The following is a 22703-nucleotide window of genomic DNA, read 5'->3' as shown; positions in this document are numbered from 1 at the left end:
TAGTTTTTTCATTTTTTTTTTCCCTGAATGGAGCATTTGTGGTCCCGTGTCTCCACGCACAGAAACATCGGAGCTCAGAGGCGTGGTGTGTTTTGCCCCACAGATTGAGGCATATTTTTACAAGGATGGCATTATGGGTCGCCACAGCAACAGCTCTCAGCAGGGTATAATAAAGTTCATTTTGATAACACAGCAGTAGGCAGGGAAAGCTTTAATCTTGGTCCCTGTTCCCCTTGATAGGGGGGCTAAAACAGCCAAACCTCCATAAAATCCACCGTGTCCTCCCCTCCTTATATGTTGCAGCCTGCTACGCCGCTACAGTATTTGCACAGTAATGATTTAATTTCTCTCCTTTTTGCAGCCACGTCCTTGATTGTGAGTCACTGTGACAACAGCTCACCTAATTCCCAAACAAAATTAATTGCCAATGTACATTTCTGTGCTCATAAAGAGAGACCACGCTGTGTACTTAGCCGTATCTTTCATTGTCATTTCATGCTTGCTGAAACAATGTCAATGAGTCATTAATCGCGAAACAATTTCACCTCACATAAACAGATTTATCTCTCATAATTCTATAATAAATAATTCAGTTAATACATTCTGTAATAACTGCCTCTGCTCTGTGTCTCTTGACTGATCCACAAGGTGTTTTAATCGAGTACAGCATGCATGCACATGGCTGCAGTACAGACACATTCAGTGCATCACTGGCTGTAGCAAAACGTCAGCCTGCACCCCCTGAATTTGGAAACATTACATAATAATATATATAATATTCACACAATAAACTTTATTATTAAATTAATGCTTCACTGTAATTCAATGGCAATATTACAGGTTATTGACACAGATTTTTTAAAGCACTATAACATCAAATTAAAGCATATTACTACACCCCAGCTGTTGCTATTTGCCATTTGTCACTTTTAGCTGAGACAGTGGTACATAACAGTGTATGCATTCCTGTTTCCATGGTTATGGTATTATAGCAATAGTCACAGCTGGATAAAAACAAATCATCATGACATACCCTTTTGGCTTTTATTCCTGCTGATAGTGGCAGTCTAGTTTAATGTGTCACTCTCCTGAAATGTATTTGTTGCTTGAAGGCATCTGATTGTCGACAGTGATTCGCTCATTTCTCTCTCTGTGTGTTTTTCAGCAAACCCCCTGCTTATTAATTCATCCATGCAACCTGATCTGACAGTGTCGCGTACCTACACCAGCCCCATGTGTTTCCAGGACTCCATTGACAAGGAGCTGATGGCAGAGCGCTCACTTCTTGACCCGCTGCCTGATCTCAAGGTCAAAGGTTAGAAAATAGAATTGAATGACAGCGCAGTATACAGTTCTGCTGTTGCAGTCAGACGGATAATCCATTTTGTTTTCAACCTTTTTTTTCTCATAAATCAATCCCTAAGAACGCTGTCACACAAAGAAAAAATGGCCGTCACCTTAGAGGGCATCACGAATTGACCGTTTGCTAAGCCCATTTAATTACTACTGTCCTAACCTGTCAAGCTTTCCTTTCTTGCACGGCACATATCCAATAAGTCAGATTTACCACTCTGAATCCATGTTCATTTTTGAAACAATGGTTGATTGATGTCATTAGAGGTTGGCGAGCTTTTCACGTAGTTTTGCTGACCGAAATGGCAACTGTGGCAGGTAGATTTCATCGGCTGAAGCTAAGTAGAAAACATAGCTGACGTTAGCTCCACGAGCTGGTTGAAAACACCCATCTGTTTTTATGTTTTAAATTTCGAATTTTGCAAAAGGAGTTTTGAATATGCACTTGACAGCTTCACGCATTATATCATGCTGAAAGACTGAGGCTAAAGCTGCATGTGCATGGAAAAAGATAGCATTCTCACCAGCTGGTGATCCATGTAGAAGAAATGTAAATAAAAAGAAATACTAGTATAAGTAATGAAAGTAATATCAGACCGTTGCTGTTTGGCTGCTAAGTTTTGTATATTCAAACAGTACGTTTCATGTATGTAGCTACAAGAGAAAAGGCTTTGAGGATGAGGACAATCAATTGAAAATCAAGCATACTGTATGACTAACTTGGAAAACCAAGGTTTTTTTAATTCAAATTGCAAGATAAAACTAATGAAGTTAATTAAATATCAAGAGATGCTCGGCCTTGGAAGAAACACTCCAGTTAGTAAGATGGACAGCTGGACATGCTAACGTTTGCAGCTTGTTTCAGCAGATAAAACCACTGTTTAATTCATTCTGCATTATCCTGCCCTTGAGTTTTGGGGTTTGGAAAGGCTCAATAAAAGACACTGAGGTATATGATCAGATGAACCAAATATCACACATATGTTAGATTAAGCCTGATAAGAGGTAAACTGATGTTTAAACTGCAAGACACTCTCAGTCGTGGTATGTGAGATGACACAGGACAGCAAGAGTCCAGATGTGGAAATGTATACTCAGGGGACTGTTCAGATGTGAATCCCCAACAGAGGTGGACATATATGGGTGAGAGTGGAGGAATGCACTCCTCAGTAAGACAATGTGCAGAACATGGCCTTATTTGTGAGTTAGGTAAGATATGGGTGGAGTAGGACAGACCATTATGCTATATATTGTATTGTCTTTATGATAACGGCAGAGTTTTTCTGATCTGACCCTGAAACTCTCTCAGCTGGCCGGCATCTGATCTGACACTGCTTGTTATTAAAGTTCTCTTCAACTCAAGCTTGTATCAGCAGAGTCCTTTCTACATCATCATCACACCACTGCTCAGTGATAAACATCAACACCAACCTCCAAACTCTGTATACCGCTCTCACTGCAGCCCCTGAATTCTGCTGCAGCTTGTGGAGAAATCCAAAGTTTGACAGGCCGGCTGAGCCGAGTTTCGGTTTTTGAGCCGTGATTGGATGACTGCTGTTTGGGGCATGGAACGGTCAATTGGAGAAGGACTGGTTTTACAGACACCACACTGTATTTGACTTTTAGGGTATTCTGCAAAACAGCTTTTTTCTTACTGTTACATGTGCGTCTTTATTGCTGTCGGAGTTGAAAAACCGTGTTTACTGTGATGCCATATTCCCGTCTTTCCTCTCAGTCTAACTTTGATGGTCTGAGTTTGTTTAACTGCAAAAAAGTCCTTTCATTGTATCTCTAGGGGTGGCAGAGAGGGCAGAGTACCATGTCATGTCGCACCCTCAGACATTTCCACGGGGCCTGGCTCCAGACTACAGAGCAGTGGGGACGACGCTGGGCAGAAGAGGCAAAAACCTCTTCACTCCGCAAGTCTCTCTGCCTCCCAGCAGGCCTCTCCACAAAGCAACTGCAGTGTTTGGTCATGCTGGAGGGAGGCTGGTGGTACCAAACACAGGTGAGGCCACGGCGGGGAAATTCTATTCGACACATTCCTGAGCGTGAATCCCTTCGACATAAAACCAGAACTCTGGATCATGCAGCACTTTGAAACGACGGCACAGTATTGAATTCAGAAACTGTTTGACCTTGTCAGCGGTGGTCCGCGGCGGAAATGTGGAAATGTCATCGATCGAAAGCAGCATGAACGTGAATACGTTATTTACTGAGGTGATGAAGCTAGACAGCATTGGCGTTTTTAACCGACTGGCTCGTCATGCCAAACCCAATCAACGTCTCTGGGTGTATGGAGGGTTTTTTCTAATAAATACATCATTTTCAGTGTTTCACTCAGCGTCGGGCACTAAGCTGCCAGTTACTCTACATTTACTAAAACGTCATTACACTGAAGCTTCCCCTCAGAGAAACATAGCGAGCTGAGCTACAGCAACATGGCAATGTTCTATGTAATCTGTCTTTACCTATGTTTTATTATTTTATTCTGTGCTTTTATGCGTCGTCTTTATTTTTATTTTCATCCTTATTATCAAGTGGGTTTCACCACGCTACTGAGAAATATAGTTAAACACTGATTTCTCGAAGTACATTAATTCAGAAGCATTATGAATTTAAACTTTAACATGTAAAGAACTTAGTTAACACGATGAAAAAGTGCAAACTAATGTATGTAATGTGAACCCGCGATGCTCGGTCTACCACATTATTCAGGCAGCTCTCTCCGTGGCCTACATTCATCATCCTGTCCCTCGAGGGGCTTTTTCTACTGCAGTGTAGATTGGCAGTAATTGTTTATCATACAGGAGAATATTGTGTGTGTGTGTTCGTGTGTTCCTGTTTAAGAACGAGACAGCCTGTGTGCGTGTCTGTGACAAAGAGACTGCTGGCAGCATTGATTCACAAGGCCTTCGGGACTCGCTTCCGTCACCTTTTTCTGGGGCCGTCACCTCTCTGGCTGTCGCCTTTAGTAAAGAGACCTGACAGCCGGGCAGGTGTGTGCGTGTCATGTGTGCATGTCTGGCTGCGCGTTGATCGGTTTTTGCATGCCTCCTTCTCTGCAGGTATCAGTCTGTTGGTGCCTCATGGGGGGATCACAGAAGACACTACCTGGGAAATGTACATGATCATCAACCAGGAGGACAGCAGGTGAGGGACTCGCTGAAGCGGCGCAGTCTGCTTCTCTTTTAATCTTTCAACCCGTCACACAGCATCTCTCGTCCCTCTTCCATGCACCGCAAACATGCACACGGATCCTCCGGTACAGAGAATGCACAGTCACGTGTACTGTGCACACATACAGTACAGATGCGGGCATATTCCCGCCCAGCAGGGGATCCTTGCTCATCTTGCAGAAACTACAGGGGAGGACATGTGTGTCACAAATGCACTGGCAGCTGTAGACAGATTGCATTACTGCCTTAAGCAACTGTCTCAGCAGAGAAAGACACACTCCACGACTCCGGTAGCCTGTTTTGTGTTTGTAGACACAACTGTGACAGTATCTCCCTCCATCGTGACTGGTTAGAGTGGTGGAAATTGTGAAGTCACGATGAAGGGTGATATTGATTTGGTTTTTAGTGCGGCGGAACGTGATATGCCACAAAGTTTAGATGGCTGCTGCCTGCCAGCGGGAGTCTATTTCTGTGATTTTGCCATAGAGGTTTTTGACAAAGCTATTACTTAAGGAGAAAATGGCGTGATAGATAAGAACCGTATAAAAAAGGAGTCTAATACCTTTGACTTTTATTTTTTTATTTTTTTTGCAACAGAGCCTCAACAGCTATCTGACAGCCAGAGTCAGTTTTCGGACATGTTCTTGATTTATAGCAGACGGTATCAATGTGTCAGCTGGTCTGTGTGAAACCCCGCTAGCAAGGTATCACCTTAACAACACAGCTAACCGCCTGCGCCTCTCAATGAATTTCGATTTTTTACATCCGAGGGAGAATCAAAAGTGACATTTAGGGCCATCTGAAATTCAGCTATGATCCCACCTCGCCTGCCCCCACCCATTAAGCACCAAAGGTCATCGGGTTAAAGCTACAGATCAAAGGTCACTTCGAGGCTGTGGCTGGGACCTCGGTTAGTGGGCCTGTTATACCCTTCCCTGCCTAAAGTCTCTCCAATACAGCCAAGCTGCCGCCCTCCAGGCTCCTGCTTTGCTCTGATAAGCCTGATGCTGTTTACTTCTCCGGCTGTCGTTTAAGAAGCTGCAGGAGCCGCGCACCACTGAGCTGTCAGTCACAGCCTATCTTCTGACAGCCGCAGAGTCCACGAGAGAAATTGGATCCTTTCTTCCCATTCAAACCTCAGCCATCTACATAAGACGATGCCTTCCTCTGCGAAGAATGGGAATCGATCAGCTCTGGCTCGGTTTCAGGTGTTCGCAGGAGCTTTCCGTTCATCCTCTGGGCTTCACGAGGTTGCTTTGTGTGTGATCTTCTCCAGCTCAGCAGGGGACGGTGGGTAGTTCAAGGGCACAATCACAGTGTGTGACAAAATATGGCTCTATGAAGTGACTCACACAAGTTTATGTGAATGAGCTGAGCAGTGTCGTCCTCATTTTTTGAGCCCTTTCTGCAGGGAGGTGCCTATTTCTCCACGGCGTCAATCATACCTGCCTCAGACTAAGCTTCCTTTTAAATTTTTAGTGGATGTTCTCATGCCTCCACGCCGGCGACAGCCTTGGCCGGAGGCGTTATGCTTTCGGGTTGTCCATTGGTACGTACGTCCCATTCTCATGAATGTAACATCTCATCATTCTCAGGGAATTTCTTCAAATTCGACACAGATGTTCACTTAAACTCAAGGATGAAATGATTCGATTTTGGTGGTCAAAGGCCGAAGGTGAAGGTAACTGTGACCTCTCGTCCATCCCATTCTCTGGAACACGATATCTCAGTCTCAGTTTTGGCACAAATGTCTTGAACTGATCAGGTGTTGGTCGTCAAAGGTCACTGTGACCGCACAAAACATAGTTTGGCCATAACCCAAGAACAGCACGTCACACAAATGTCTCGTTGTGTAAAATGAAGAAATGACGACATTTTATTTCCAAAGGGTCAAAGGTCAGGTCCCCTGTGACTGTGACACTGTTTTCTGGCCATAACGTCCATATTTGAAGCCTTGTTGTCCACCACTGGTTTTCCTGATATTGGACTTCAGCTGAAGTGACGACAGAAGGTTTCACACTGGAAATTATTCAATTATTCATCATATGTCAACATAGTGATAACTTAAATTTCTCAAAATAATCAACACTTTTTTCCTCTCTACATGTATTATATGAGTCTGGACGGACATGGATGTAAACCGCTTGGTGGAGGCATAAATTCCAGTTGATGTCGTGTTATTTCTACTGTCAGCACCAACTGAGCTGACCAACTTTATCTAGTACTAATACTGCCCTAAGCCTCTTGAACATAGATATGTTCCTTAAATGCACAATCAAACCTGCCTTCAGTGATTTGTAGCAGCTTAGGGGCAGTGCAACCAGCCATCACTGCCTTATTAACACCTTACCTGCCTGTTTACACATCCAGCCAACACAGAGCGACATCAGCATTATTTTGGAGTCGCATCACTGATCACCTAACAAATCTTCATCTCTGCTTGCTCCTGAGGGAGATGACTTGAGCTGATAAATGCTCCACTGTGTTCTCCAGCTTTTGTCTGTCTGGCGTTTGGTGCTGGGCAGGTAGTGCACACTGGGTTTAAAGAGTATTTTCACTGAAAAGAGCGACCTGCTGCTGCCAGAAGTGCGATGAGAACAAACCAAAACAGTTAAGCTGCGCACAGTCCAGACAATGAATCAAAAGACATAAAAATGCTCCTTAGAGCTGAGGGAAACTGAGAGTCAGGTGATCATTTCAAGGGTGGGTCACTACATGTTGCATTACACAATATAGACCTGTTGTTCACATAGAAATATTGATTAGCGATACTTTAAGTAGATTACGCTTGAAATGTGTGCCCACACTTCACTGACGCTTTCAAATGCTTGTATTGAGTGAAATATTAAAAGTGAACCAACATCCAGGTTTTAGGAAGCACTACAGCATTTGTGAAATACTTGTTTAAAGCCTTTTGTGTCCGCAGAAAATCTGATACATTGCTTTTTTATTGGCTACCTGCCCACCATGAAACAGTAGCTTTTGATAATCTGGGATGTTGACTATTAACATTTGACAATTTAGTGACAAATTAAAGGACTGTGAACACCACCAAAGCTGTTCACATCATTGTGTGGATTATATTCAGAGTAACAAGGACCATGTTTCAGAAAAAATGATTTTTTTAATGTAATTTTTCATTGCACCACAGATTTAATTCCATTCACCTCTACTGATTCTCTACAAACATCAACATGTATGAAAATTCCAGCTCTCAAGCTCATTTTTGCAGCTGTAACTTTCTGACCATATAATTGTGAGAGCTTGAAAGACAGACTGTCCGACGCTAATTAGGCATTGTCAAAATGTTTTTTCATAATTGTGGTCTGAGGAAAGGATAAAAAAATCAACGTCATGTGGATGCTATCGTGCGAAAGAGTGAAATAGGCGTGTTGTATGTACCTCATAAATAAGACAAGATGTAACTAATAACCCCGATCTGCACTTAAACCATCAACCTGGAGTGAAATCTCTTTGTTCTCATAACCACAATCAGAGATGCTAAATAACCATCTTTAATCTTTGCTCACAGGCAATCTGGATAATTACCTTCGTCTCAGCAGCAGGTAACCTTGGTTTCCTCCAAGCCTGGGGCTGATTAGCGCAAAAGTGCAGCTGCACTGCTGTTTGGATGTATGGTTTTATTTTTAGACAGCGGCTCATAACCTCTCTTAATTTTTTAGCGTTGATTGGTAACAGCATAATGACGAACAAAGTTTCACGCAGCACTCACCAGCACCAGAAACTATTAAAATAACAGGAGAAGTACCTCAGCCACACGTGGTGCCCCGCGGGAACGCTACCCTCTCAGCACACACACACACAGTCATACATCACATCTCACCTTCCCACCTCCGTCTAACTCATTAAACACTTGTCATCCTGCTCCAGTGGAAGTGTTGCTTCTTCTTAAAGTCACCAATTCAGTGCTGCATACTGCCAGCATTCAGGATGCACTGCTGTAATTGAAGCAAATAGTCGACAGAAAATCTGTTGGCAGCATCTTAATGAATGATTAATTGTTTCAGTCATTGCTGAAGTAAAAATGCCAAACATTTGTTGCTTCCAGCTTCTTATATTTGGAGGATTTGTTTTGTATCGTTGAAGCTGAACAGGTTTGGGTTTTGGACTGTAGGTGTCCTCTTTGGCACAAAGAAATAGTGACGGACCATTGATTAATCTATTGCAATGACTTATTGAGAGAATAATACACTAAAATAAGTGTTGCTAATTCTGTTTTTGCACTTTTACATTATGTACTATCAAGAAATAATGCAATACAGGCAACCCCAGCATTTGAATGCCACTGCTGCTTTGTTGATTATTTGTTTAGTGAGTACTCCAGTATCGTATTTATTAGTACTTAGTATGGAATTGGAACACAGCTTTTGACTTGGTTATATATGGAGTCATGCAGCACCGTGTTGATGTGCGTTTATGAGGTGCGACCTATAAAAATGATGCTTCATGCCTCGTTCTCACTCTGCTGGTGTTTCCTGTATTTCCGTGCAGATGTGTGGGCGCATCTGTGCCTGCATGTCAGGGGTTTGTCCCCGCTGCAGTTGTATTAATGATGCTGAGAAATATCCAAGCTGTTCCAAACGACAACAGCACCAATATTGTGTCCTGTATATGTGAGGTGTCCAGCCGGGCCAACTGCATGACTGATGGCGGTCCCATTGATTGCTCTCAGTCTTCAGGGCTTCCAGCCAAGATTGGGCCCCTGGCCAAGAGCAGCTTGGCCCAGCTAATCTGTCACCAGGCCGGCCAGAGCAGGCTTCATAAGCTCCATCGACCCACAAAGCTTACACGCTGTGTGCTAAAGCCTGTCCTCCCCAGCCCCACTGTCCATTAGTCTTGGTGCTTTAATCTTCCTTCTATCTGTGTGTCTGTGTGTCAGCTAGTCAAGGATTGATTCATTATGAGTGTCCAAGGATTTGAGTTGACTTTGTTCATAGGCAAGGGTCACACTCTGCCACCTGAGTACTCGTTTAAGCGGTGATTCATTAGTAGTTCATGTCTTCACTTTCAAACTCCTAAAATGCAGATATCAGATTTGTTGTTTTAACACGCGTCTTTACTGTTCCTCTGTGTGTGCAGCACTGTGTCCGAGGAGGGGCCAGAGATCTTTTTGAGTCCTGCGGTCACATACGGCCCGCCGGGCCTCGACTTGTCCTGTCCTATAGCCATGACCGTAGCCCATTGCGCGGAGGTTGCTGCTGATAATTGGACCATTCGGCTAAGGAGACAAACGCAGGACAACAAGTGGGAGGTGAGCCATTTCTATTAAACTTCAGCCGTAATTATCAGGTCCAAACTCTCTGCTGCGGCGTCAGTGCAGAATGTTAACAAGTGCAAACACACAACTTTCAGCAGCCCCCAGAATATCAATACCAACTGATAAAACTGCTGCAACTTACTTTGATGAAAATTTTCATCCTGCAGTGTAGTCATGCAAGCGCGGAGCCGATTTCAGGGTTGCCAGCTCAGATTCGTCATTCTGCATAAAATTCAGCCTTTCAAGCTCTACCTCATGCTGTCATGTTGTACATCCAAAAGAAATGTCAGACCAAATGCAAATGATGGCTGCTAGTCAGTGAAACATTCCTTTCTTTTCCAGTTTAATGATAATTGTATTTTGAAGCGCTGCTCCGTCATGAATCTGTGAATTCTGAATTGCAGCTGAAATTTTAACAGAAGAAACAGAATTTACATTACAAGGAGAAAAAACCCAATTATGTTTGTGCGTACTGCACATGGCTTCTGGTTGTCAGTTTGTTATGTTTTTTATTATATGGCAAAACTGTATCTGAATTGAAATGTCTGTCATGGTTTCACTGTACTGTTATAATTCTGCAGGGTACAGCTGTGTTGTATCAGGAGCACTTTGAGTTTAATAAGTTTAGATAAAGGTGTGAGGGAATATGTATCATTTCAGTGATTATACTGGGGCCACTATGACAATAACTACCCGTGAGATGAATATTTAAACTTTGAATTTGGATTTGTGGGAATTGCAGAAAATGCTTCCCACCGAATAGACTCAGCTACTTTAACATTATAATTTGTGACCATTTGGGAAATCACTTCATCCTGGTGAGTGAGCGACTGACTGAAAACAGAGACATGTGGTGTAATGACAAAGACACAACGCACAAGGACCGGTCATAAAAAGCTTTAACAGACATTTAACTGCATAAAAAAATGACATTTACTTACACACAAACAGATTCAAATAAAAAAGACATTTAAAAGGTTAATGTCTCATGTGAGACAGTGTCAGTGTGAGGGCAAAAACAGATCAAGACTGGCAAGTGTGCTTCTTAAAAGATTCAAGGCTTTATTGCCATAAATACAATAAAGTGCTGCTGCTGCGATTGCTGCTGAGAGATTTTCTTCTCACATCAGTAATATAACACCTCTGAAAAGTCCCTCAACTCTGCCCTGTAGAGCTACTTCACAGGCTCCCGGAGACTTGTTCAGATGCCTGACTTCAATGCAAACACCCTCTGTCCCTATTTCGTGCCTTCCCGGCAGAGTAGACATATCTAAGATGCTCTTTTAATGTTTAACTAACCTCATCAAAAAGCTTTGGGGACCTCATCGAGGCGGCGTGACCCCAGAGCCGCAGAGTTTGTGTGACCTTGGAGCGCCCGTGGCTCTATCCCAGCCCGGTCCTTTCACTCTGTGTGACATTTACACAGATGTAATTTGCCAGCAGTCGTGTTGCACAAAAAGGAGGCTATCAAAAGACCCATCACCGATGGGAGCAATGTGCCACCGGAAAGGAGAAAATAGGAGAGAGAGTCAGAGGAGAAGGAAGAGACGGACCGTCAGACGCAGACAGGTTCAGAGAAAGAAGAGATGTTCTCCAAGAAAATGTTACACCGTGACCCGTCTCTGCCACAGTGAAATAATGAGCCCTTTATCTTAGGACGGATGCTCACTCAAAACCTAATCTCTGGAATTAGTGATATAATGGGAGATGGAGGTCTCTCTCCCCCTCTGTCTGCCTCTCTCTCGCTCCGTCTGCCTCTCAGTGCCATTCCCATTAAAGCTGCACTTTTGTACTGCCAGAGTTTGACTCCATCATTTCTCCCCGGCTGCCTGGCGGGGATGAGCTATGTCATGGAGATCCTTCATGTCTGCCGCAGCACTAATGGGGCAGGTTTAGGAATCTGTGGCCCACTAAATTACCCTGCATTGCCTGATATGCCTCAGCCATGCCATATGCAGAGGGGACCTGCGGGTCACAGTTACGTTTCAAAGGTGATTTAGGGCGGCTTGAGCACAAGATGAAGAGCAATTGGCCATCGGATACAACTGCACCCCGCTAATCCGTTTTGTCAGTGTTACTGTATCCCCATCTGTTTAGTGAGATGTGTGATTATTCATTTGGCCCTCGTTCAGGTTTGCACAGTTCCTGATTCTGAGTCAGTGTATGAGAGAAAGGTCCATATTACTGTCTGCGAGGTGTCTTAATAATATCCTTCTTAAATACACAGCCGCTTCTTAAATTTAAAATGCTCAAGTTATGCCTCTCAAGGCTTGTTACATAACTGCATTACCATTTATTTTCTTTGTGTCTATTTTTCTGCAGGTGATAAGCTAATAAATGATAGATAGAATAATAAAGTAGCATTTCTCACATTACACAGGCTGAGTGATGCTCAGTTTTCAGTTGAAGTTAAAGCCTCTTTTTCCCTTTGCAAACAAAGTCATGGCAGTAATTGAAATGTTAATAATCAGGAAGCAGCGCGGCTGCGTAAAGCTGGGTGCTGAATCCTCAAAACCAAGAATGAGCAGCGAGACGTCCTTCCAATATCGAGTTTTTCTCATGATCCAAAGAATATGTGCTTAATGCAGCTGAACCAAATCTGGTCTCTCCCGATGTTTCCTCCCTCCAAAGGAAGTGATGTCAGTGGATGAGGAGAGCACGTCCTGCTACTGTCTGCTGGAGGCCCAGAGGTGCCATGTGCTGCTGGAGCATCCGGGTCGCTACGCCCTGGTGGGGGAGCCGCTGAACCAGGAGGCGGCCAAGCGGCTGAGGTTGGCTGTGTTTGGCAGTCCGGACACCAGCAACTCTCTGGGTTTCACCCTCAGGGTCTACTGTGTGGACGACACGCCGCATGCGTTTCAGGTACGAGGGAGGATATTGAAGGAAGGATGCAACGTAATACGACAGTGAGATTTGTTTATAATTCAATAGTTTTGTCGTGTCAAAACTTCAAAAACATACTGTTGTATACGGCAGGAGAAAAAAAAGCTCCTTTATTTTCTTTGGCTCCGTCAGGCTGCATTTAGGCACAGCTAATGTCAGCATGCTCACAGTGACAATGCTTTCATGGCGATGTTTAGCAATTAATGTTTCTGTTGTCGCCATCGTATGCTAACGTTTGCTAATGGGCACTAAAAGTAAAGCGCTGCTGAGGCTGAGGGTCTTTGTTTTTATGGGTATTTAGTCAAGAAAGTATTGGATGGAGCCAAACTGAAAAAAACATGGTGATGGTAAAAATTGAGGTGTTGCTGATGTTATTATAATTCATCCTGTGCTGGAGATGAATGTCTTTACCAAATTTCATGGCAATTCGTCCAATAGTTTCCTGACATTTCCCTCAAAACAACAAATGTCAATGTCATGGTGGCACTGGGGGGGGGGGGCTGAGATCTCCAGCTGGCAGTCGTGATGCATAGAGCCTCCAACAGAATTGGAGTGTGGAATATAGACTATAATATGATATAAATATATGTTATAAGTGATTTTAATTGCAAGGGCTTGGTGGTTTTGCCTGGAAGAATTGCTGTCTGAGTTTTTTTGTGCTCCACTGAAGATCTGCCTGTTCAGTAACATTGCCACTGGGAGATGCTTGATGACTGGGAGACAAAGAGGGACTTTTAATTACAAAGACAACAGATGCTCCAAGGTTGCTTCTCTGCCCTTTCTTTGCGTAATTTAATTTGCTCTCTGTTAATTAAATGTGTTTCAGCATTGCATTCCACATGACAAGCATTTGAACCACAGTCTCAGATGCAGCACCACTTCATCGCTGTGCTCTTGAGTGGTGCTTTGTGGAAAGTTTGCCCTTCGCCCCGCAGTCAAAAACACGAACGCACCTCTTTTTGTTCGAGCGCTCTGCAGCCAAAAAGTACTTTTTTGCAAGTGTAGTCTGTTTCTTCATTAAACACACGCAGCTTTTCTGAAGTGGAGCTGACAGTTGTCCCGTACAGCCGCTAGCCCTGCTTCCCTTTGGCTTCGTTCGAGAGGCAGAATTGCATGTGAACAAAGAGAAATTGGATGTAGGTGCCAAGAGCCAACTCGCTCCACCTCTCCATCAGTCGGACATGGTTATTTGTTCATTTGCTCTTTTTTCGCTGGCTTTTATTTGTGCTTCATACGACAATTAATTTCCCCTGTGAGCTTGCAGCAGGAATTGATCAGGTTCGAGACAGCCTGTATGCTTTGCATTCCCACTCTCTGAGCGCTGTGATTGAGCGGATAAACACCACGCACACAGGGCTCAAACAGTTCCGCCCCTCCCTGCTTTCCCAAGATATAGGAAAATATAAAAACAAGTGTACAAGTATATACCACCACACACGTTATTGTTCTCCATAGATCTGGAAAAATGACAATATCACAAAGCAGGAGGCCAAAAACTAAAATATTGACAAAAGACTCTTGTTTAGATTTTTTCTCTGTTTATGTCTCGTCTTTGTGTACAACCAATCTGTTCGGCTAACAGTTCAGGCTGCTCTCTTTATCTGATTTTCAGGCTCTGGACTCATGCAGCATGTGGTTTGATGCATTTCGTGTCTGTTTATGCTTTGTGAGCAGCTCTCGGGGGCCACTGCAGAGCTTCTCACCTTTTTAAGGGCCAGTAGCTTAAAAATGCACCGTGCACCACTCTGCTTTTATTTTTCCACTTAGAGTTGTCTTTGTTTTTCAAATCATGGTCACAGCGTTTCTCCAGTGTGCAAAAAACACTGACAGAAGTTTCCAACTCCACAAAAACTCTTACTTTGGGTGTTAATTTGCATCGCCGTCGACGGCTTTTAGATTTCTTTCCCTTTTTTTTGGTCACATTTCTAAAACCCTTCGCAGGGAATCAATTCTCATGAAAGTTTTTAGAAAAGTTTGGTTCATACACAACCAGTGAAATTGCTAAATTAAGGCCGCAAGTAACGGCTGTTCTCATTATCAGTTAATCAGCGGTTTCTTTTCCCAATTAATCGATTAATCATTTGGCCTAGAAAATGTCAGAAGATTTGGACAGATGCATGTAACAACTTCCTAAAGTCCAAGGTGAAAACTTCAGAGTGCTTGTTTTGTCCGACTAAATGTCCAAACCCACATTCAATCCATGAAGAATCCTCAAATTAAGAGGCTCAAACTAATTGTTATGCTTTATGGTTTTGTTTGTTCTGTTTTCTGTTTTATTTTGAAGATTACTCTCCTCATGTGTCACATTTTGTTTTACTTCCTGTCTTTGTGTTCCCGCCTGTTTTCTGTATCACCTGTGTGTCCTTGGTTAATTAGCCTCTTGTGTATTTAGTCCATGTGTTTTTTCCCTCTTCAGCTGTCAGTCAGCCTTCATAGTTACAGTTCGGTTCAGTTTCCTGCCTGTTTTCCTCACGTCACGTCATCTGTATCGCTCCTGTATTTTTTTGGATTGCTCCTCAGGCTGTTCCTGCCTGTTTTGTACTTCTGGAATCAGCTTTTGTGTGATTAAAAGTTTGCTTTTTGTTTCCTCATCCTGCCTGCCTGTGCGTCATGCATTTGGTTTCTGTTTGAGCTGCAAAACAAAATAACGTTTGCTGATGTATTTGAAAAATGATCAATGGACTGCCAATGTAGTTAACAATTAATTTGACCAATCAGCTGTTTCAGCTCTCTCCACTTTAGATGACACATTACAATGATGCTCAGATGTGTTTCCTGTGTGAGGATATAAGTTTATCAATCAGCAGAAACATGTTGTTTTATGTGTGCTGTACCTGAATCCTGGCTTGGTACACTGAGCTATCAACAATATAAATACATCTTCCTTTTTTCCTCTGCTTCCTTAACCCCTGTCCCACCCCCCGAAAAAAAACAACCAACACCTTTCGTTATCAGGAGGTGGCAGTGGGCGAGCACAGCAGGGGCGGGCGGCTGCTGGAGGAGCCTAAAATGATGCTGTTCCGGGGAAACACTTTCAGCCTCCAGGTGTCCATCCAGGACGTCCCACAGTTACTCTGGAGCATCAAGCCTTTCACCACCTGCCAGGTAGACAGTTTACACCTACACTTTGACAGTTCTGAAGCAGCCTTCGGTTTTACTACATGTGCATCTCAGTTCTAGTTTAAAATGAGCTTTGCTTTGTTCGGGTCACAGATCTGGAACGAAGCTGCGCACCTTCATCTTCTCAGCTTCCTCTGTTCCTTCGTTCCAACTCTCTACCACTTTCCCATTTTCTTACTTGGTCACATCAAAGCCACAGGACAGCAGCAAGGGCACAGCAGGAGATCACTAAGGCTAGCTATCTCACCCACACACACACCCTTACAATATTAATTATGACTGCCAGGCAGGCACACACACTCACACATCTCCTAGTTATCTTCCTAGGGGTCTACATACTGCATGTTCTTCCCTGCCCTGTGATGTTTATTCCACCAGTGACATCCTATTAGCAGAATTAGACCACCACCGTGGCCCCAGAATACTAACAAGGTTCTCTTGGAGTGGGAAGAGCCACTATATGAGGGTCCTATGGGGAGGATGACTGAAGGCTTTCATTCAGACATCACTCTTGCCTAAAGGAGGCTTTTACAAGTAGCCATCCTCCTGTCTGATGGATCTGAAGAGGGGATGATTCATCTGTAAAACAGTGTTTTTGACCTGTTCTCACTGTCTGGGTCACGCAGTAGTTAGTAATGGAAGTCGAAATTGGCCTTTTATATTCCATTCACCCCAAAGCTCTGCTGCTTTCGGTTTCCAGCCACCGCTTTCGGAGGAAGTGCAGTGCAGTCTGGGTAAATTAAGGCATCTCTGTCCTAATTCCATAATCACATTCACTGTTCCTGATCTTGCAGATTGCCATGTTTAAAACTTATTCGGAGTAACAGAATTTGGATGAAGAAAACATTACATGCCAACAAATGTGGCTTAGAAAGTCTGAATTTAATGCTGTGGGCTCCACATATACTGAAAAAATGCTCAGAGGATGATTTTGTGTCATTACATGGATTACTTCTGCTAATAATGTAGTCTTAAGTCTGTAATATTATCAACCTAATGATTACATGTAAGTCTAGCCACACTGTGGGGTAAAGTAATTATTTCTCCCAGGCAACAGTAAGTAAAATAATGTCTGATTTATTATTATTTTTGCACTAATGACTTCAGCTCTTTCGGATGTTAACAGGATTCATTCCGGGGTGTTCATTCTGATACGTAAACAGCTTGATTAGGTTACGTCATTGATCGGCTAAAGAGGCCACTCATTCACTCTTAAGTAATCACGTAAACAGATGCGTGGGTGGCGAAGGAGGATTCGGCTAACGAACATCTTTCGCAGGGCTTTAATGAGTTTGTTGTCTCCTCCGCCTAATCCTTTCATCGTTCTCCCCGTCCGCCCTCCGCCTCCCCGCGCTCTGCAGGAGTTCTCCTTTTCTCAGGTGTGGGCCAGTAACCAGCGTCCCCTGCAGTGTGCCTTCTCTCTGGAGCGATACAGCCACTCCTCGTCTCAGCTCTCCTGCAAGATCAGCGTCCGACAGGTCAAAGGCGAGGAGCAGATACTACAGGTGTACACGTCTGTGGTGGAGGTGAGCGGCGCTCGTTGAAACGGGTAGCGTGCACTCGGTGTGTGGGCAGTCACGCAGCTTTTAGGTTCTTTTATTACACTGACTAATTCTTGCTTAATGAGCCTCTCTGGGAGCTTTTCATGTATAGATTGCAAATTGTCTTGATCCTTGTCTTTGTCTTCATATCGAGAGTTTCAGCTGCAGTATCAAGATCACCCTTACACCTCTATTCTTTTTTGCTCTTGCTGCCAGAATGAAAAGGGAGTGGTTCCCTTTTTCACTCAGTCAGACTGTACCATCACCTCTCAGACAGGGTCAAGGGCCTTTAAAATCCCCCTGTCCATCCGTCAGCGGATCAGCGCCACCTTTGACACCGCTAATGCCAAGGGGAAGGACTGGCAGCTCTTGGCTCAAAAGCTCCACATTGACAGGTATGAGTTATGGCACTCCGAAACCCGCATTTCCTTTTCATTCATTATTTTATGCAATTGTCATTTACCTATTGTTGAGTCATCTATGTGTTACACAAGCTCAGATATGTGACTCAGCCGCTTTGTTTTGTCTGGCTGTTGCGACAGAATAACGACTAGAAAGCAGGAATGCTGCGTGTTCAGGCCTCTCCACTTTGAATACTATTTTTAATCTGGAATTTAGGCACCATGTCAACCCCAATCTTCCATCACCAACCAGCCCTCAGTAACACGCCACACTGCTGATTTCATTATAGATCGAGAAACACATGCACAGAGGGAGAGGAGAGAGATGTAAGGGCCAACTTTAGCACAGTGAGAATAACTGGAGAGAAGATGCCGTGTTTAGCAGAAATCTGAAGGAAGGTCTGAGACCGCTGACAGGCCAGCCTCCGGCAAGAAAATGTGTTCATGTTAGCACTCTTCATTAGCAGCATCTCTGCATGTGTTCCATCCTCAACCCTCCACCCCTGCTAAACTCTCCAGAGGTTGTGCCAGGTCAGTGCTTGCATGGGCTGTGGAGAGTTTTAGTTGTTTGGCAGGGGCTGATTTCTATTTGTGCTTCAATGAAGAAGTAAATAATCAAACACTTATAGCCATGAAGACTCTGAGGCCTTGTTCGTACTGCCAGCGCAAATCCATTTTTTGGCATAGCCAGATCGCATCCAGATTGATTTTAGAAAATCTGGAAAACAAAACAAAACAAAAATAAAAAAAAAACATGAATTGTGATTTTTGCAAATCGCGTCCAAACCACATGTGGAAGTTGTTTGAAATGCGTTTCCAATCGGATTTCTACAGATGTGTCGGGGCGCTCTAGCCACTCAAAACTGCCATCAACCGCACCGCGACGCGCAACGACGACATCGACCGCAGAGCGGCGCATCAGAGCGCGCATAGTTACTGCCCCTAAGTCGTTACCACAGCAACCCGTGCAGATAGGTTGATGATGTCTGGACACACAAATCCACTCTGATCTCTTCAGACAGTCTGTCTTAAAGATCTGATTTGAAAAACAAATCTGATTTGCCTGCAGTCTGAACAAAGCTCCGTGCAGCCGGCTCCGTCGAGCTCTTGAGGGAGAAAGTACTGAAAGTGAGTATTCTCTCTTTGCCAGTTGGAGAAACATGAGAGGGAAAAAATAACTAAGAAGCTGTGACTGAAACTATGTGATTAAGGAATTTCACTTAAACCAAGTCTGCAAACAAACATCTGTGACTGAGGAACGGGAAAGGATTTCAGAGTTTTTCCACCCCAGTCGAACACACCAAAGAGCATGTAATGGGAATGTCTCTACCAAGTTAAGCTGACTTTTGTAATTATTTCTCTGAATGTGTGGGAACAGCATCCTCACACAGAGGGAAAGTGGGATAGAAAGGAAAAGATGGGAGAAGGCAACAAAGGGAATCCCATTGTGATGAAACAGTGCACTCTGTTGGATATGTGTTCTAACAACAGCAGAGGAGGACATATCAATTGATTTTATTCTATGAAAAAAAGACATTTCAAGTTTAAATACAAGCATTGCTCACTCTCATTTGTCAATATTAGTATCTCTGTATAGAGAGTTATGAAATGAAACAATTTTATTAAAGATTTCTTTCTTAGACTATGAAAACAGTATTTCAAAAAGGAAAAATACCTTCTTTTACATATATGAGAGAGGCAACACTGAGAAGTCTGAAAGGGGCTCTCCACCATGTTTACACAGTTCAGTTCAGTTTACTACCACTGGACCCATCTGAATGCCAACATACTAAAATAGTATGTGAGAGTCTTTAGCGTGCCTAAACCGTAGCATGAACTAAATTTTGAGGTGCAAACTATTCCCGGTAAATATTTCAGTATGCAAACACTGGACACTACGTCGGCATGAATATTCCACAATGCAATGCGGCCTTGACGGCAACAGTGATGGCGGACAGCGACCAAGGCGGCTCCAGCTCTGGTGTAACATCATTTAGATCCATAATGAGTTTGTCTGTGACTCACATTTCTTCTTATGTATCTTCTTGATGCAGGCATATCAAGGATGTATTACATGATTAACATTATTATCATGATTACTGCTAGATAGGGGATCATTGCAAATGCCGGGAGAGGCGAGGTTGGTTGGCAAGGGTAACTATGGTGATGCGTCTCCAAGGAGGTGAAGTATGTCAAGCAATAGTACACATACTGAGTATGTTGTGCATAGTATGGAATTCCAGAGGGGCCTAATGTCTTCTTCTGCTCTTCTGTTTGAAAAAAATAACCCTGATGATGTCAAAGTGAGGAGGTTTGAAAGAAGTCTGCGTTTAGGAGCCAGGAAAGGTCTGATGAAAGCAGCTGTTGAGTTGTATTATGGGAAATGTAGTGTAAATTTACCTATGTTAGCGACTAGAAATCTGGATATTTTGGGATGATTATGCACATTATTTTTTTTCTGTCTCTTATGAGTCTCACTACTACATGCAAGTACAATACTAAATCATTGGAGTAGCCCTTTAAAATTGTCTTGCCTTTGGCCTTCTCCTCATAATCAGTGCAGGGCAATCGCTTCATTACCAAACCACTATTAGCTGGCAATCTTATTCATTCTCAGCAATTACTCCTCGCCATTTGATCCACTATAGCATAATATTCTGTTTTCCCTGGCCTGTAGGAACCTGTGCTACTTTGCATGTCAGGAGAGCCCATCATCAGTGATTCTGAGTCTATGGGAAGTCCAGCACCAGGACTCTGGGGACCTGGACTCTCTGGCCAGTGCCCTTGAGGAAATCAGCAAGGTCCAGTGCCCGAGGACCGCCACTCTTGGCTGCAGCAGAGAAGAGCGGGACTCAGAATTCACTAAACTTGGGTAGGCCAGTCAGGTCAGGTACAGCAGATGAAATAATGATGAACCTTTACTGCATGAACACTGATGATCAGGTGTACTAGCTAAGCTCCGGTGAGGAGGAGGAGGACAAGCAAACAGGGCAGCAGGGAAACTCAGTTTTGAACTATTACTAAAGGAACAGCTCTGCTAAACCAAATAGCACACACAGACGGGAATCAAGGAACAACCAGGACAGAGGAATGAGTGGGAAACAAGCAGAGGGACTTGAGTATTTGTGTTATTGAGAGGCACCAATAAAACATTTTAGAAAGACCCATCTTTGATTTAGAAATGTCAACTTCTGACACTTCTGAAAATGGATCCGATCACCTGTACCAAGGATTATGAAGATCTGTGTGAAGAGGATTCTCCGCGTGGGATGGACTGCCAGTCAAGCTGGTGTTGTGACCTTCCCGGGATGGGATGCGCTGGCACTTGCCCTCAAACAGTCTGTCAAAATGTTCGTTGTAACGTCATTATGTTGTCATTCATTTTTCGAGATCTCCTAATGCTTCTTTTTCTTTTCTGCACCGTGTGTCTAATGTTACTGCTGCAGACAGATGAGCAGACAGAAAGGGACCAACAGTGGATATTAATTTTGTCAGAACTTTTGGTCCATACTATGTGGTCATAGGCTACACTTAGCATTTAAAAAGATCTGATGTTGTCCGTGTGTTAAAAACATGTAGGGATGCATGAGTGATGGCTTTTACTGTGCTTAATTGGTATGGAACACATGGATAACAATCATTTCCAACCCCACAAGCAGAACACAGTGTGAAAGCAAAGTTGCGCCATTGTGCAATGCAAAGCACCTGGTGCATAATGTCTAATGATCAGAGGAAAAGTATTGTCTTGCTCTATGATATGATAGGATCTGACTTCATATCACACAGACCGTGGGAACATTATATACACTGCAAATTGGTGGTGCGGTTAAATGGTGCGTACTTTCAAGACCCTCTGGGACTTTTTTTCTTGGATTTTGAATTTAAATTTTGACTTTTGATGTGTGGCTTGACTGGAGCCACCTTTTTATGGATCATCTGGATCTGGACATAGTTGTTTGGAGACACTTACACTCCCACTCCTGTGGCTTTTCCTCCCAGGCAGAGCCAGCATTCACTTGAACAAGGGTATCCTGATCAGGAAGATCCTTCATTCAGTGGCTCCACCTGCCCCTAAACTTAATAAAGTGACTTTGTGTTGAACTCTGTGTTGGCTCTCTCTTTTCATCTACTTCATGAATTAAATTCTTATAAGACCTGGCAGCCCACATACTGTACAGTGGAGTAATCAGCTACAGTAAATCTTCAAAAACTGTATTCAGCAAAGAGATGAAACAGAGACCCATACAAAGTCCAATCGTCTTCAGAAAGATGCAAAAGAGCTCTGTGAGCGCTCGTTAGGTTTGGATGGCAGATCATTGCTCATTTACAATGCTGATGTTGCGTTGTGTTTGAATGCTTTTGAACTGCACCTAAAGCCGAGACACAACTGAGTAGTCACTTGTTAAAGCTATTCGCTTGTGACTTGTGTGTGAAAGAGGCTTCTTTTCAACATGCCTGACAGCCCATTGGTTGCAACACTTATCGCCCGAATAAATTGGTAGTCAATTAAAAAGATAGTATTTGTTTTGGATGTCCAGGCCTTTAGATTGAGAACAAATCCTCAAAGAAGTCCCAGTTTCTTAGCGGCGGCCTGTGCACTGCAGCCCTCCATAAACAAAGAAATCTCTTTATTGTCTCTTTAAAAGCATTTAACCATGAAAGTTACAGGGCAGGTGAAACAATACGGCTGCCATTCCTAATTAGAAGTTCTGAAAGGCACATTTCGACATTTTGTATTTGTTTTCTTGCCAAGAGTCACAGGAGAAGATCGATACCACTCTTACAGCAACTGTAAATATGAAGCTATAACCAGCAGTTATCTTAGCGTAGCATATAGTCTGGAACCAGGGAGAAATAACAAACCTGGTTCTGTCCAAAGCTAATAAAATCCACCTTCCAGCGCCTCTAAAGCTCACTATTTAATGATTTTAATAATAATTTAACATCT

At 43.4% G+C, this 22703-nt stretch overlaps 1 protein-coding gene across 1 annotated transcript in view; it reads left to right on the top strand.

The window, feature by feature from the left end:
• Positions 1–21756, top strand: part of LOC121622844 (netrin receptor UNC5D-like) — a 148361-nt gene extending 126605 nt beyond the window's left edge. The window contains exons 10-18 of the mRNA XM_041959859.1: positions 1166–1315; positions 3149–3361; positions 4422–4506; positions 9633–9804; positions 12442–12672; positions 15649–15798; positions 17175–17339; positions 17571–17749; positions 20433–21756. Of these exons, the coding sequence (XP_041815793.1) occupies positions 1166–1315; positions 3149–3361; positions 4422–4506; positions 9633–9804; positions 12442–12672; positions 15649–15798; positions 17175–17339; positions 17571–17749; positions 20433–20631 (1544 nt within the window). The 3' untranslated portion in view covers positions 20632–21756. The remainder of the gene's footprint in view (positions 1–1165; positions 1316–3148; positions 3362–4421; positions 4507–9632; positions 9805–12441; positions 12673–15648; positions 15799–17174; positions 17340–17570; positions 17750–20432) is intronic.
• The last annotated feature ends 947 nt before the right edge of the window (positions 21757–22703 follow it).

This window comes from Chelmon rostratus, chromosome 19 (genome assembly GCF_017976325.1).
Source record: "Chelmon rostratus isolate fCheRos1 chromosome 19, fCheRos1.pri, whole genome shotgun sequence".
In the NCBI taxonomy this organism is placed as follows: Eukaryota; Metazoa; Chordata; class Actinopteri; order Chaetodontiformes; family Chaetodontidae; genus Chelmon; species Chelmon rostratus.
Note: the sequence above shows the minus strand (reverse complement) of the source record. Positions and strands in the feature narration are given on the sequence as shown.